Source organism: Triturus cristatus, chromosome 4_1 (assembly GCF_964204655.1).
Source record: "Triturus cristatus chromosome 4_1, aTriCri1.1, whole genome shotgun sequence".
Taxonomy (NCBI): domain Eukaryota; kingdom Metazoa; phylum Chordata; class Amphibia; order Caudata; family Salamandridae; genus Triturus; species Triturus cristatus.
The window spans coordinates 676,384,807-676,402,767 of NC_140585.1; the positions used below are offsets into that span (position 1 = coordinate 676,384,807).

Genomic DNA, 17,961 nt, shown 5'->3' on the forward strand with positions numbered 1-17,961 from the left:
GCCGGTGAGATTGCTGAACTCCAACAGCGAGTGGCAGACACGGAAGAAACAGCTACGAAAACGGCTAGCATAACTGAGAAGCACGATCATGTCTTGGCTACGATGCAATTTAAGCTAGAAGATTTGGAGAACAGGCAGCAGAGACAGAATTTTAAGATGTTTGGCATTCCAGAAGGAGAAGAGGGCACAGACCCCAGAACATTTATAGTGCAAACACTGCAGAAACCGTCCGGACCTTAGTGACTGGGATTGGGATTGCCAGATCCAAAGGGCTCATAGGGTGCCAATGGTCCAAAAGAAGCAAGACAGCCGGTATCCTAGACCTTTTTGATTTATTTCGGCAATTTCTTATTGAGACAGGCTGTTTATTTAAAAGCTGGCCCAAGGTCGCCGATGTCTGTTGAGGGTAACTCAATTTTCTTTCGTTCTGATTACTGTAAGGTAACAATGGACAGAAGATGGCAGCTTAGGCAATTGATCGATCCAATGAAAGCTGCTGGAGTGCAGGCATATCTGCAAGAGCCGGCTCGACTAAAAGTAATTTGTGGGGGTCAATCTTATATGTTTCTTTCAGAAACAGAGGAAAAAAAGGCGCTATGTGGATGGCAGAAAGAGGGGACAGGCTAAAAACGTGAAAAGGTATATCTCTCCGAAGTAAAATTCTTGCTCCCTTATTTATGTGAGAGTAGAATTTATTAGTGGTAAGCAGCAGAAGTTACTACATTAATGTATTTTTATTCATTTTGGTCTCTCTAAGGAAGGGAAAATATTTCACTTTTACTTTCCTCTGTTTCATGACTTGCTTTTTCTCGTGCTGAATAACATGGAGACTAGAAGCCTTTGGAACCTCTGTCACCTGGTCTCTTAGTGGGCTGCCAAAGTCAACGGCAGCTCTGAGAAAGGGAATGATTCCTCCTTCTAGATGCTGGGGGAGGGGGAAGGTTCAATCTCTAGTAGAGATTGGGTGAGAGGGAGGGATGGGAGGGAAGAGAGTGAGTCAGGGGGGAGACGAGAGGTGGGGGCAAAAAAATAAAAAAACCAACATGAGAATATCACAAAATAAGGGGATAATGGTCAGGATGGTTACAGATTTTAGGGAAGAAAGCAGAGGATCATTAGCGAGATGGAATGCGTGAAATGTATAGCCTGGAATATGGCAGGTCTGAATAGTAGGAATAAGAGACGGCTAGTCTCTGAAGAACTCAAGATGTATAGCCCACAGATCGTGTTGCTATCAGAAACACATATTTCCTACAAAGACAGAGGCTTACTAAAGCAACTAGGATATGAGGTAGTCGCCAGCTCTGATCAAAGCTCCTCAATACGTGGAGTCGCTATTTTAAAACATAAGCGATTCAGAGCTGATGTTGGTAAAACCCTCACAGATAAAGCGGGCAGATGGGCCATAGTACAGATAGGGATAGAAGGCTGTAAATATGTTTTTTGTGTATTGTATGGCCCAAATGTAGATGACCCTCAAGTTATAGACCGGGTAAACATAGAGCTGCTAAACTGGGAAGGGGAACGGGTGGTAATGGGGGATTTTAACTGCATCATGAACTATGAGATTGATACTACTAGTCGATGGGCTTTTCAGAGGATGCGGAAGACTCGTGCCGCAATCAAAGAATTAGGCCGATTACATGCTATAAGGGATGCGTGGCGAGCAATATATCCAAAGGTGGCAGGCTATACTTATTATTCGGCCGCACATACATTATGTTCTCGAATAGACATGGCCAGGGTCTCTGATAAAATCTTAGAATCAAGTACAATGGAGATCTGCCCAAGGGTCACTTCTGATCACAGCCCCATTCTTCTGTCCTTTAAATTGTCAGGGAAGAGAAGAAGACCTAGGCCTTTCTCTCTTCCTAGATATTTATTGTCAGACAAGGATTTCATATTCCAGATTAGGAGATATCTGAAGGAATTCCTCGAAATAAACGCTGATTCAGCCTCATCTACTGTAGTTTGGGATGCTTGCAAGGCCAGTATAAGAGGATTCTCTCAGCAATGTATCTGGACACAGAACAGCGAGCGTAAGAAAGAAACAATATTTTTCATCCCATTATTTTTTTTTTTCCTCAGATATCTGTGAGACTTTAAACTATGTGTTCTGATTATGGTTATTCATAGCCAACAGTACTTTTCCTTTGTGCAAATAAAAAAAAATATTCCTGTCATGTGCATTACAAAGAAAGGGCTTCCATGCATGTTTTAAATACACTTGCCTGCAAACAAACTCCTGTAGTATTCTGTTAAAATATATGCAATGAAAAATATGTGTAATTAAAATATGTAATTGCAAGCAAATAGTCACCATGTAAGGTTTTATTTTTTCTTCTTTTTAGTTTTGTGACACACATTTCCAATAAAAATGTAACAAAATGTAACCATAACTCAAGCTTGATAAGGCCACACCTATTGGATTTGCCAATATCTGTTTTGTCCATTGCAATGACTGTAGTATATAAATGTGCGATTGTAAAGGAGTTAGCTTTAGTGCCTAGGACATCACCACTAGGCATGCATCAGAGCGATTCCATTTTCAGGTCCCAATTTGGGCTGCAAGGGTAGAGCATCCCTGTTGTTCAAGGTTTTTTTCGGAGGTTTGAATCACATCACACACACTGATGTCATTAAACTGAAAATGAAAGCAATCATAACTTTAGCTGTTTTTAACCTAGAAGAGGTACTGTTAGAAAATGGAGAAACACTTTTTCCCAATAAAACTCTCCCTAGCATGTCTCTGATCAGGAATCACTTCAGTAGGGCAATCCCAGAGCCAGGATCCTTCCGCTAGACACCCGGGGTTCAATTCACAAAGAACCTCTGCTGTGGAGGCTCTCTGTAAGCCAGACCCCAAATATCAATGTGAGGAAAATGAGTTTGCTTCTCATTCATGCACTTAACATTTTAAGGGCATTTTGTGAAAGAAAATGTTATAGGATCCATACAAGTCACACCACTCTGGTTTCCTCTAGATTTTTAGTTATCAGAAATGATCAGGATTGGTATATTTCCTTTGGTGAAGCCATTCACTTAGGAAAGTGAGAGGAAACTGGGTCTTTCTTGGGCATAGCTTATCATTTGCAAGATCACCCTGTATCTCTAGCTTTCAGAAAAGCCTATGGTTAGTAGAGTTCTCTGGGTACCCGTCAATTCTGTACCCATATACTGCTCCCATCCCCAATGGAACCTCAGAGGAGATTTGATGTGTTATGGGTGTACTATAGACATTTGCAGATAATTATGGGAAAGAAACCATGCTTGGATCCACGCAAATCACACCACTTGGGATTCCCCTAGATCTATGGTTTTCAGAAACACATTTGTTTGATGCTTCCATTGAAGTCAGCTCCTCTCTGCCCAAGTACAGCAGCTATCCATATCCCAAAAGTATATTTAAATTCCAAGCTACTTCCTTGATGTTTTCATAGTGTGTTTTTGTCCTTTCCTCTCCGGGGTAATAGACCCATCCAACAAAATTGTGTTACTGATTTTATCAGAAGAAGTGAGTGAACCCTGAATGGTAGGATGTTTGTCATTCCCTGCAAATTCTGGAACTCTCTTTCACATTATTGTGAGGAAATTCTATATTTTTTATTCTAGTTTTAACATTTACAGGGAATTATGGGTAAGAAAAATAGTGGGATCCATACAAGCTACATAATGCTCGACACCCCAGGTCTTTAATCTTTATAAATGTCTGGGGTGGTAGGTTTCTTTGATAGGCAGCATACAATTAGACCAAATAATGTAGCCAATCACAGCTTCACAATTCTATATTATTCAAACATCATGTACTTCCTTCATGTGGTTGTGTTTTTGGGCCTTACTTGTACTTTGCAATTCATCCGCCCTCACATGTGGAGCACTGTTTTATCAGATGTAGTGTGGAAATGTAAGATGGTTGGAAATGTATTATTATACTTTAAAATTCTCTATACTTTTGGCCTGCAATTGTAAGTCAGTGTCCATAAAAACCACTTATTGAAAAATATCCCTATGGAATAACCTGGTTTATGGACAATTTAAAATTCAGAGCTGTACAACTATTGCTTAATCATTATTTTAAAAAATGCATGGACTTCCTTCATTTCCAAATGTTATTAATTGGATTTAATTGGATTTCTGATTACTAATTCATGCATGCTGGCTGCACAATGAAAAATCATTGTAAGCTACTGCTCAGTTGGTGACAGAAATTATGGTATTTAATTTAGAAAATTGGCCTTCAGTGCAAACTCTTACAAATGAAAAAACTTTTTTCACATTTATTTTTTCCGACCAAAATTTACTATTTTTTATTTCTATGATTAGTTTCTTAGCAAAAACCTTGGGCCACTTCCATGAATGACCGTTTGCTGAATTCAGTATTTTATCAAGTTTTTAAAAATGAATATCTTTTTGGGTTCAACCACGGGTTTAAAACCTTTTCCCTCATAAACTGCAAGTAGGTAGGCACTGTCAACCTACACACTGCAAGGTCGACTCTGTCAACATTGGAAATATTAAACACTGCTGAAAAAATTGCAAAACCAGTGGTAAATATTATTTTTCCCGACCCTGCCTGTTTCCGAAAGCTGAGATAAAGACCTTCTTACTACAACTAATCTTTAGTCGAAGCAGGTGTTAGTAAAAAAAATGCATTCTTGTGCAGCACTTTTTCCCATTTAAAGAAGGCCAGATTTTGACTATTTTCTCAGGCTCCTCCTGAGTAAATCACAAACTATGGGCACCATATTAAACAGCAACATGTTAAAAAAAAAAGGCACACATCTCCACTGGTTATCTCTTGTGGGACAAGAAGTTGTGAAGGCTTTAGCGCAAACTACCCCAATTGTCAAAACAAGGGTTTAGCACGGAGGGAATAACCATCAGCGCTTAAAGGGTTTGAAAACGCAGCCGAGGAGTTTGCTTTGCATACAACATGAGTCTCCATCACTACCAACAGTCAGTTTAATGATTGAAACCTGCAAACACTGACCATGTGGGTCCTTCCTGCTGGGACCAACCCACTGGATGACCGCTCCTCCCCTCTCCAAGCTGTGCTCCTTACTTGATTTCATCGCCACTAGCAGTATGCTTTACAGAAACGACATACTTTCACAATAAGAGAGAGGTTAAATGGGTTTGTCACCTGTATGTCATCATCTTTCGTCCTAGCCAGGCCTGGAAAAAGGCCATTAACACCAGCAAGCCAAGTCCACCGAATGCCGAGGCATGGAGCTGATCCCATAGCAGCCCCATCAGCAGCAGCACCTGCAGCGGTGCAATCCACACAAAGTGAGCCAGCGCCAGACCCTGCAAAAAGTACGAACAAACAATCAAACTTTACTGAAGTGCGCGAAAGCCTCCCACAACGAGCCGTGAAGTGAGCTCCTTGCAAAACATGGCGCCCTGGCTGAAGGAGCGTTGTGAAATGAACATGCAGCCAAGCACATTAACAGAAGCGGTTTTGTTCTCCTTAGCACACAGCCACCAAAGTGAGAATTGGAAAGGGCACATAGCAATGTGTATCCACATTCTGCACATAAAGGTTGATTCTCCCAGAGGTCAAAGTTCACTTGGCAGATGTCTTGGATTCTACCAGTTGTATTTGCAGCATACTTAGATCAATCAACGAGGGCCGGCGCACAAATAATTTGATTGAGTGCTTACGAAAGGTGTTTATATAAAGTCACTAAGGAAATAGCCTGCCTAGCAACCAACTCAGCTCACCAGACGTGCCCATTGTGTAGCAGTGCTGCATGTTTTACAGGACTAACAGAGCCCTTAACTGAATTCAGACCAACATACATGTGACGAAGATGCAGAGACAGCCTGGCCGAAACGTTCTAGTAGGTACAGGCATCTGTGTCCTATTTAATTCCAAGCATGAAAATATTGAAAACAACAAGTACAAGTAAACAACGAAGGAGGTTTACTGGGATTTGTTTACTAATTGGTGAGATACATTTGGCAATAGAGATTGTTTGACGGGTCAACCCGAAAACCAGCCACTGTCACCGACAGGCCGATTTTTAGAAATCCCTGCTCCACGCACCACTTTCAATCCAACATGTTAATTTAAAAATAAAATTTATTCGAATCCTGTGCACATCTTTTTGACGTTTTAAGAAAATATAATTAACCATTCCAATATGGCAGTCCCCCATATTAGAATGGAAAATCAAAAAACATGGCTGGCAGTCATCGTGATGACAGCCATCTTGAAATGGGTTTCTCTTAATTAAAAAAACAATCCAAGATTGCCAGCCATACATGTGCCTGAATCTTGACACTGACACATGCGTTTGCATGCATTTGCCAACAAGCACTGGTAAAGCCAATAGTTCTGTGTTTTTTTTTAAGCCAAGCCATGTTGGCTTTGAGAGTGCCTTTTCAGTGAATCCTTTATTTTTAACTATAATATCACATGTCTGTATAGTTTTCTTACACAAACACCAAATGATATCAGCCCACTGAGACTCCAGCACAGAGTGCTTTAGGGTATGCATATTCAGGTAATGATTAGAAGACTGACTTCCGTACTATAGTGAAGCAACATAAATGTAATTTTCCTCCTTATTCCCAGAGTATCATATCGTCTTGTGTGTTGTAGGCCGAGTTATTAACTACCATAAAGACTGCAATCATACCACAAAACAGTGTTCTACTTGAAACTTTACATTAAGTTTTGATCTTTTAAAGCCTAAAGTTGTGCTTATGATGAAAATAAAGCTAACAACTTTGACTACAATAAAGGAATAAAAGACTTCGAAGCAGCAAAACAGGCAGGTGAAAAAACAAATGAGTATTTGACATATAGCATACGATCCATTGCATATGTTCCCATTTTGTTTTTATTTGCTTTCCCTTCATTAGAGATTTATTGGGCATATTGGTTGTGTGCACGAGGCCCAAGGGGCTTAGGGGTCAACAGCTTATATATACATGAAACAGAGTAGGCAGGAGAGGTATGAATAACTGTATCAACTATTCAATGGGTTATACGCAAATGTGTTGCCACATGATTTGCTGTGTCAACAGTTTTAATTGGAACATGCAGTTACATGGGGAACAACAACCTACCTCGTCAAATTTGTTCAGATTGTTGGAAAGGAGACTAACAAGTTGTCCAGTGCTTATTTTATCGAGGACCCGGCTCGAGAGTTTCAAAGTCTGTAAAATAGAAAATGCACATGAATGAAAATTGGCATCACAGTACATTAATAAGTGCATTTTAAAGCTCTTTTAATTCCAAAATCAGAACGATGGTTGGGTTTTGTTGGTGATTAAAATCAAAATGTTGCAAGAACCTAAACAACCACGAACTGCGTCACTCCAGGTGGTTTTTCGTCTTAACAAAATGGTATTTTTATTTCCAATCCAGTATTCATCCCTAAATGTTGTATGAATAGTTAATTCAAGAAAGTCCCCACTAAGAAGGGGGGGGGATAGTGAACGTTCTATATCTGCATGCAGTGCAACGACGTAAGTACTTTTGATTAGTTCTTTTCTTAGCAAACGATAAATGTCAAATGCATTTCAAGGTCCGTCCATCCGAGGCCAGTGGTGGTCACGGTGCCCGTTCAGGCATCAGAATCAGTGCACTCACACAGTGTCACAACTGACAAGTGACCAAGAGGTCACACAAGTGTACTTACAGAATAGGACCAATCTCCAAGGCTTGGCTGGTCTGGGGTGAAATCAGATCATGGCTGGGGGTGTCATTTTTTAAAGGACATGTTCGGCTGGTAGGGATTTACAAGTGCAGGGAAGAAAAAAAGACGCGTATAGAAGGCGCAAGGAACCGCTGTAGTCTCAGAGAGCATGGCGAATTCCGTACATAACGCTCCCTAGGGACAAGCCTGAGTGAAGGGACAAGCATTGCATTAAATAAATAAATTAGGGGTTGGTTGGACAAGAAACAGTCAGCGGAAGCAATGGATCTGATGGGACAGTGGGGTGATCACTCTGGGGCGTCCCCTCCAATAGAGCGGAGGAGCGCCCCCCCCCACAACCCACAAATAAAACGATAATAAAACGGGTTTTAAACCCATTTTATTATCTTTTTATTTTAATACCCCTAGACCCGCCCCCAGGACTCTGATGAGTCTTGGGGGCGGGTTTAGGGGGATGACACTGTAGTGGGGGAGTGTTAGTGCACTCCTTTCACTGCACATGACGGTTTGGCCGCTCATCTCAGGCTGGCCAAACTGTCATGCGCAGTGAAGCTCTCTCCAGATTTCAGCTATGTTACTGGGGCTCCAGAGGGCAGGCACAGGCTCCCAGTCTGCCTGGGAGTGCAAAGTCCCAGCGCTCAGGCTATTCCTGCTGCTGCTTTCATGCAGCGCCAGGATTAGCCACAGTGCATTCTGTGAGCCTGTGCCCAGAAGAAGCGTGAATGAGCACAATGCAGTGGGCGGCGGCCATGATCATGTAATCTTTTTATTTTCTTATTATTTTGCCCCCCGACCACCCTCCTCTTCCCAACTCCCTCCTCTGGCCCGCCTCACCACTTTGGCAGGGGACAGGCCGCTACTGGCTTTTATCCTGTGGTGCGCCGCTACATTTGGGTGGTTTTTAAGTTCTGCGGAAGCTTACAATATATGCAGGGGGCCATTAGTGTAATCCTGCCCCTACCAAGGGTAAAAGCAGGACTGATATGTTGGCGACATTTGGAATCCATTAAGACCCCATTAAAAAATCCGTGAGACAGGCAAAGGCTACTGGGCTAACGTGGGGGTTGAGAGCTTTTAGTCCTGCTTTCCCGGGACCCGACCTAATACGGTTCCTGAACAGCTGGGCCAAGTACTACCTCTTCAGCACTGACTCTCAGTGGAGCATGGGTCAAGCAGTCCAAGGCTTCTCGGGGGAGGAAAGTGTAAGGTACGCAAATACACAAGACTCAAATTACATAAAGTGACCCCAATAATTTGTCTAGTTCAATACTTACTCTTGGTAAGAAAATAAGTATTTATTACACACTATATAATACAGCACACTAAAAACTACACAATAAAGCTTTGCAGTCTGAACACCCTGACTAGGCAGTGTCACCTGGTCCTTCCCCTTCATTCTCCATACTGACTAACATGTTCCTGGCAGTTTACTTGAGGCGACCCCACAGGTGCTACCCGCACTAACAATGTAAGAAAGTCGCACTTTGGCCCTGAAAGTTCAGCTTGCTATGGCACAAATATGTTGAGTTCATGCAAGTTTCAAAAGACCTTCCAGCTCTGCTGCTCTTCGACCCATCCGCTGTCTGAAGTGTTCAGGAGCCGGGGTGCATCTTGGGGTTGCAGTCATCAACAGCTTCCAGGTGCAGCAGATGGCTTTTCCTTTACAGTTCATGCAAGCAAGGTGATAAGGCAACAGAAGTGATGCAGAGGGACTTTGGCTTTGAGCTCTGATGGTCAGAGGGACTCCTGCAATGCGGGTGATGGTCCTAACAGTCCTAGTGGCCCCCTGCGGACATAAAGGGGTCATGGACCTAGGCAATGGCTCCAATGATGTCGGCTGTAGCGGGCCACATCCACAATGGTCCTAGTGGCACCCTCCTTTCAGACGGGGGTCACAGGCAAGGGCAACTGCCCCAGCAGTTTCGCTTCAATGAGCGACTGCCCTAAATTTCATGGTGGCCCCAAAGAGGGTCACCAACTTCCACAACAGGGCAGACAGCTCTCTCTCATACAATGATCTTGACTGGATGGAACCCTCACACTTCACTCACCAGGATGCACTTGCAAGGATCCCCGTTGAGCCTCACACCGGCCAGGCTCTCTCGCCTCATCCTCCTCACAGGAAACACTGATCTTGGCAGGCAGGCAAAAGGCTGGTGCTCCAAGTACAGAGCAAGTGTTCTTAGATTCCTGGGTGATGCCCCTTCACCCAGCTGGGAGACTAGCAGTCCTGGTGTTAGCAGATCTAAGTTGTGGTTAAGTTGTCTATGCTGATAAACAATTTGTGGGGTTCTGGATCCCACTTTTATACTGCTCTCCCAGACACTAGATTTTATTTAGTGTCTGTTCTTTTGAAATTCTTGATGTGGAGTCCTTTGAAGTTCCCACTGCTCTCTCCTGGTTATTGTCAGATGTCAGGCTACCCCATCAGGGGTGGAACCAGAATTGATGGTCTCACAACACTGGCCATGGATATGGCTTCAGGGTCAGACCTGGGTGTCAGCCTCACTGATGTATGCCTCACAAAGGTTCAAAAGCCTAGACCTCCCCTCTTTTATAATTCTGTGTTTGTGTAGTGTGTACCTAATCCGATCCACCATCTACTCTGAACACAGTGCCCAGGTCCCACTGACCAGTGCCCTTCCTGAATCATAAAAGCCTTTGATGTGCACAGAGGATGTTCTGCTCCTCTCCCTTTAGTGTATCCCCTTCCCAGCATGCAGAAATGTGAGCAATCCACATCTCCTGTCTAAGTGTGCATTCCACACCGGCTTAGCTCTCCTACGCACTAGACTCCCCAAAATGGAACCCACAGGCCTCCATGTTATGTACCACACTCAGCCACATGCAACACAGCATGCAAACGCAGACACACACTGAAAGGCGCTACATAATTTCAACATGTAGACCAAGGCGAGTTAAATATACAGCACAGGCAAATTGACACAGCAAACCCCATTATGGCAAGACAAATCGCTACACCACACCACTCAATTATGGGACAGAGTTGGCATTACAAATCTGGGAAACATATGGCAGGGAGGACACAAGTTTTTGTTTTAAGACCTTCAAACTCATTTTGCTTTGTCCTGAATCTATATCCATAAATATGTACAGCTTTGCAAAGCCCAGCTAGTCACCTAACTGAGACAACAGAACTACCCGAACATAGCCTGCTTGAGGCTAAGCTCCTGATGCGTCCATTGATTAAGGGCGCTATATCTCAAATATACTGTATGCTTGTTATTAATGCCCTTGACACATTTATGACCAGTAAACTCAAGTGATAGAAATGGGTCCCCCCCTTGATGACATTGATTGGCAGGATGCCCGGATGGTCCCTCTGGGAAATTGCCATTTCCTCTCGCCTTCGACTGATCCAGCTGAACTCCTTGTATATTACCTATCTCACACTCTGTTGTCTTTGGCATGTGGGCAAGATTCCCCAACCTACCTGCTTTCGATGCGCCCATGCAGATTTCTGTAATATGGTCTGGTTGTGCTCCAGAGTTGCCAGGATTTGGCGGGGAATTGAGTGGGTACTGGCCTGAGTCCTAGATCGAATGATGGATATATCACCCAGAGTAGCCCTTTCGGGTATCTTAGAGGGCCTTGATGGGTCCCGGGGTGAACATATTCTGGAGGTGTTGGCCACATTGGCCATCAAAAAAGCGATATCGAACACCACCCCCTACCTTGTCAGAATGGCGTTTGGTGACGATTGGGGTGCAAAGCTGGAACAGCCAATATACCAAGCCAGAGATTGCCCCAGAAACATTCTAGGAATTAGGGTAAATAGCGAGCATACTATGGGTTAAATGGCGTCTGAATGCTTATTTGATGTATAGGATACAGATTTAAGATGTCTTTATTCGAGTTGTACATAGATGCCAGAACTACAGTCATGTTTCCCTTATTGCTTACCTTATACAAAAATAAATAAAGTTGATTTATTTTAATTTTACATGATTGGGTCTGGAGGGACCACTCAGTGGCACAAGTAAAAAGACCTCTTTACACTACTGATTACTATAAAACACAAAACTGGTATGTTGCCACCACCGTACACATGCCATTTAACTCCTGCTAGGGCAGTAGCCTTTTACCACTATGAGGGCAGCACTTGGTGCGCCCCTCCTGGTCTAACCAGATCACAAATCCATGAGACAGGCCTAGCACATGGCACAAACACATGATCCATGCTTGCCTATGGCCAAAAATCAGTGCCACGGTTCCAGATATCCAGGCAGCTTGGGTACCTAGGGCAGTGGTGCCCCTCAGTCACCATGCAGTGGACTTTTCTGTCCCAACAGGACCCCAATAGTGGTTTAGAGGGAGGAACACCTGTGCACTAATTAGGAATAGCAGCCTCAATGTGTGTTTCTTTTTTTTTTCTCTAAACATTGACATGCCATAGAGGTTATGTTTTTGCATTTCGCTGAGAGATAGATAGCTGTTTGGAGCTAAAAATCATCTTAACAAAATCATGTTAAATTAAAGGTAGTGTAAGCTTATTATAAAAAAAGGCTCTTATTTGTAAATATTTAAAGAATTCATTACAATGTAATCTAAATGTAAATCTAAAAAGGATATTAGCCTGTTGCAATCAAACACATTTTTTAAGTAAGAAATTACAGATTGACAACATGTACCAAAATAGGAAGATGTGAAACATGTTGGAAGTTTGAGGTTATTGGGTAATGGAGTATATATACGGATTCTTTTTAGATTGTACCAAACCTTAGTCAAGTTTATTATAAATTCCATTCAAACTTTCTTGAAAAATTTCGTTTTGTCAGTTTTGTAACCCTCACTTCCCAGATTACTGGTTGTCATCATAAAATAGTTTGATGCAATTGCCAAACGTCCCTCAACAGTACCGCCTCCATTCTGGGAGGACCCACCCTCCCCTGGTGATGGGCAATTTCAGATATTATAATAGATTTGCATGCTATGTTCCCTTTCCAGATAAATTTGGAAATTATGGAGTGAAGCTGTTTAAAGTAATTGTTAGGTACATATACTGATACTGCACAAACATAATATAATACTTTTGGAAGGATGTTCATCTTAACCAAATTAATACGTCCTATCAAGGAAATAGGCAAATGGTTTTATTTTGCTAACAAAGCTTTGAACAGTTGTAATAGGAACCTGTAGTTATGTTTGAAAGAAAGATTTACCGTTGCAGCAATAATTATTCCCAAATATCTGGCCTTCAATGTGGCATGTATATCTGTGCTAGTAGCCACACCAGCTAGAGCAATTTGAGTTTTGGGAGAATTTAGTTTATAGACTGATATTTTGGCACACTTAATAGCCTCCTGATCTATTATGTTTCAGGCAGGGTTAGGACGATGTTTGAGTACAAGTACATCATCAACATAGACTGTTAAGGGAGAAGGTAGCTGACCACACCCCTCCTCTTGTCGGCAATGGTGGCGTACCGCGGCAGTTCTGGCGTCCTGGCATCCGCGGCTGAGGATATCGCGGCATATATGTGCTGCGATAATGGGACAGCTTGATTTGGACGTGGTAAACGCTTGACAGGGAAAAGTCTGGAAAAACTGTGGGAACAAAACTTTTGGTTCTCATAGTCCCCTGCTGTCAGCGGTAAAACGCTGAAAATTGAGCCTTTAAGTGCTGTGAAGCGGGTCCAGAGTAAAATTTTTTTTTTTTTTTTTTTTGACGGAGGTGGTGTGCGAGGAAGAGGTGCAGGCTTACATATTTCCTCTCTGAATTGCTGAGGCTGGAGAAAGGTTTATGACGGGCAGAAGGAGAGAGAGGTGAGGAGACGTGAGGAGAGGTGAAGACACTGGGAGGCTAAGAACCGAGGAGGTGGTTTTGAAAGTAAATGCAGAGATCAAGCAGCAGTCATTGTAAATTTTAGGAAGAGAAAAAGCTCTGGTCCAAGCAGCCCCATTGTATTTAATGTTTGTATCCCTTTGTAAGACTTGACTATGGGGAGACACAATAGACAAAACAACCTAGCCTCTAGAGTCGATTCAGCAACAGGCCTAAAGGCGAAGACGCGTCTGGCACAGGCACAGGCTAAAGCATTGTCTGTTGGTGGAGGTAGAGAAGGACTTCTGAGAAACCACCCTGACCATAACTCCAGCTTTGAGAGCTCGGAAGATGAACCAGAGGAAGAGCCTTCCGGGACATACCAGGAAGCCAGAACCCCCCATACAGTGCCCACGATGGTGACCGACGAGGCTGGCAAGTCAAAAGTGGATAAACCAGGAACAGCTGGAACAGCTGAAAGTAGTAAAGAGAAGGGAAAGAGTGTTAAGGAGTTTCCTCTCTTTATGAAAAAGCAAGTTCAGTCTATCCCTCCCCAGTCCAATTTACCTCAGATGATGGTCGTCGATCTCGCCTCCCCCTGTCAGCATCCACTAGACCTTAGTTCATTATCCTCGCCTGCTACCTCCTCTGCCTCTTCTGCACCCCCACATGCCCCAAACTTTCCAGCCTCAACCGCCCTGATACCTGAATTGAATGCTGATTCTCTGAATCCTGTCCTTTCGTCCCCTATAGAATCTGTTCTGCAGCCATCTGATCAGCCGATCCAGAACCAGTCGTTGAGTAGTAGCAACTTGGTACTCTCTCCAGGGCCACAGGAACAGCAAAAACAGCCAAGGGTTCCAGCCCAGCAGCCAAATACCTTAAAAACTCTACAATTGATGCATTGCCAGGATCAGAAGGTCTCTGATACGTCACAATTTCCAGCATCCGATTTAGTATCTAATTCTTTAGAAGCTTTAGTAGATGATCCAGCAGATATAGATTCCACCAAACAGCTAGATATTAAAACGCTGCTCAATCTCATCCTTGATGAAATAAGAGACATGAAGAGGTCACAGGAGAATGAAATTGCTTCTCTTCATTCCCATTTGGGAAAAATTGAAGACGCAGTGGCGTGTCTTCCAGTTAAAATCCAGGAAGCAGAGTCCAGGATCTCTCAGCTGGAGGATCAGATGACCGTATTGCTTACTAAAGTGCGCAAAGTTACTAAAGATAGGAGCTCGCTAGAAAATAAACTTGAGGAGCTGGAAAATTACTCACGCCGTTCCAACTTGCGTATAGTGGGAGTTCCCGAGAAGATTGAAGCAGCCCAGACACCGCAATGGGTAGAATCCTTTATTAAGAATAAAGTTCTCCCCGAGTTTAGCGGATATCTAACTATCACCAGGGCTCATAGAGTTCCTTTCCATCCTCTACCAAGCACGAGTGGCCCTCGAACCATCTTGGTCAACTTTGTGGACTTTCGTATTAAGGAAAGGATTTTGTCCAAAGCCATACAACAAAGACAATTTCCAGTGAACGAAACCTCCAATTGTAGAATTTTTCCTGATATGTCTGCAGCTGCGGCCCGGAGACGCAAAGAATTTGTCAAGCTGCTTTTTCTGTTTAAAGCTCAAGGCGCGCAGGCGTCAACTGCCCAACAGTCGAAACTCCACGTTCTTGTTAAAGGGAAATTCCATCTGTTTACTAACTTAGAAGATGTACAGGACCTTCTTAAGGAAATCTCTAGTTCATATTGAATTAAGACATTTTATTATGCTTTCTCCTCCTATTGACGTTTAGGTGGTTTCATGTTTCATATTTTTCAGACTGGTTGTTTATAGATTCACTTTGCAGGGGGGGGGGATGGTCACCCCTGGGTGCAGTTTCATGGCACCCACAAAAGTAGTAGGGGGGAGTGAGAGGTGGTTAGCGTGGTGGTTCACCTTTCCCGAGGGATGGGTTTGGGTGCTGGGGGGTCTTTTTCTTTTTTCCTCGGGGGGTGTATAGATGCAGGAAAAAACAAACAGGAAAAATGTAATCAATTTTACAGATTTACTTTACTCAATGCAGGCCATGGTATCTGGGAATATTTAGAGTTACAGATCAAAATGTTGAAATGCAGTATGTGAAAATTGTATCTTGTAATGTTAATGGATTACTTAATCCGCGGAATAGTGCTGCTTTTTTAAACTGGGTTGCTTCTTCTCTTTCCCCTGAGATTGTGTTCCTACAGGAAACTCATTTTAGATCTGATAACCCAAAGATGGTACATCCCAAAAGGTACTCACAGGCATTTTTTTCTTCCGCCAATTTAGCCGTTTGAGGGGTAGGGATTCTACTTACAAACGCACTTGACTGGCAAGTTAAGGATGTCCAGCGAGATGGGAAAGGCAGATGGTTGTGGGTAACGGTCAAGCTGCAGGAAATAACGTTGAATTTCGTAAAATATTATGGTCCTATTGAGGACGATACTGCAGCACTCGGCCAAATTTACCAATTAGTAATAAGTATGGAAAGTCTTCTAGTTCTGGGCGGTGATTTTAATTTTATTCAGAACCTAGCCCTGGATTCTTCAAATAAAGCAAAACGCCAACTAAAACCAAAAACCGCAAAAATAATTAGTAGCCTAACAAAAGATTTCTCATTAGTAGATCCCTGGAGATTAGCCTATCCTACTCTCTTGCAATATACTTGCTACTCTGGTAGATATAGATCGGCCTCACGTTTGGATGATTTTTTAGTGGATAAATTAGTCGCTAGGGGCCGGCAGAAATAATTGCCAACTCTTTTTCAGATCACTCTCTAGTTTCTTTTACATTTTTGCTAAATAAGAGTGTGAAAAACAGATCCAGATGGCAATTTGATAAATCCCTTCTACTAGACACAATCTGGTTAACAGAAACCAGACGGTTTATCAAGGAGTTTTTTCAACATAATGTAAATACGGCCCCTTTATTCACTGTATGGGAGGCCTTTAAAGCCACGTTCAGAGGCCAGGTTATTTCCTATAAGGCAAGAATTAATAACCTACGAAGACATAAGATTGCCACACTGCAAACTGCTGTGGAGTAGGCTAGACAAAAGATAACTCTTACTGATTCCTCCGCGCCCATAATAAAGACACAGCAACAAGAGCTAGCTAGGGCAAAGCAGAATCTGAAAGATCTTTTCTTAATAGAGGAAATTACAGGAAGTAAGGCTTACCAACAAACACTATACGAGGAGAGTCAGCAGATTGGTAGATTGCTGGCCTGGTCCACAAAGTCACAAAGAGCTGCACAATTGGTCTCTCAAATAAAAAATCCAGCAACAGATCTCCTAGTAGATGATAACCAGGGTATCGGTGAGGTATTTAGTTTACATTTTAATCATACCTATGGAGAAATGCAGGGGGTAGATGAGGCAGAACTGGAGAGATATTTTCATTCATTGAAGCTACCTTTGCTATCGCATCAGCTCTCAGAGGCACTGAGCTCTCAAATAGGAATCCCTGAAGCACTAGCAGTATTAAAGAGTATGGCTAAAGCTAGTGGAGCAGACGGGATTCCTGTAGAAATTTATAAGATATTTCAGGTTGAACTGCTTCCCTTTCTGGTAAAATTGTTTAAGGAAATCAAGGATGGTATAGATACTCCCAACAGTTTTAAGGAATCGGTAGTAATAGTTTTTCTTAAAAAGGATAAGGATCCTGCTGACCAAGTTCGTATCGTCCTTTCAGTCTTTTAAAAACAGATTATAAACTTTTTATGAAAATCTGGGCAAAAAAGATAGCTCCCTGTGCACAACAGCTGGTTCATTATGATCAAAACGGTTTTATTACAGGGCGTTTAATGGCATCGAATATGTATTTTTTAATGCAAGCCATCGATTACTTTTCTATTAACCAGACTAAAGCGGTGATTATGGTGATGGATGCTGAAAAAGCTTTTGATTTGGTAGACTGGAGTGCGTTATTTTTTATTTTACGGAAGTTTGTTTTTCCACAACAACTTATACAGATGTTAACAAAAATCTATAGAGGGGCAGAAGCTACAATCATGATTAATGGTTTAGTAAATGGTAAGGTTACTATCAAACGAGACACCCGTCAGGGGTGCCCGTTGTTTCCTCTCTTATTTTCATTGTTTATCGAACCCCAAGCTGAGAAGATCAGGAATAGTATAAGTATCGTCCCTCCCATTGATAGTATGGCAAAAATTAAGCTTTACGCAGATGATATTATTTTATATCTGAAGGCAGGGGCAGATAATCTACAGAATGTGTTGGATGAAATTCAAAACTTTACACAAGTCGGAGGATACAAAGTTAACCATGCAAAAACCGAAATTTTAGCATTTAATTCTACTCCTTTGGATTTTCCACCTGCCATCCATCTAAAACCTCCGCACCCAATCAGATAATTGGGGATACACGTCACTAATGATTTTGGGCAATTATTTTCTTTGAATTACACTAGATTGCTTATGAAAGTCAAAAAGTTATTTGATAACTGGTCTTTGCTTCA

At 42.4% G+C, this 17,961-nt stretch overlaps 1 protein-coding gene across 2 annotated transcripts in view; it reads right to left on the minus strand.

The window, feature by feature from the left end:
* The window catches only part of CFTR (CF transmembrane conductance regulator), an 880,902-nt gene that overhangs the window by 537,351 nt on the left and 325,590 nt on the right, over positions 1–17,961 (minus strand). For both annotated transcript variants that reach the window (XM_085653127.1, XM_085653128.1), the window contains 2 exons: positions 7,078–7,167; positions 5,144–5,307 (listed from right to left, as the gene is read on the minus strand). In XM_085653127.1, the coding sequence (XP_085509253.1) occupies positions 5,144–5,307; positions 7,078–7,167 (254 nt within the window). The remainder of the gene's footprint in view (positions 1–5,143; positions 5,308–7,077; positions 7,168–17,961) is intronic.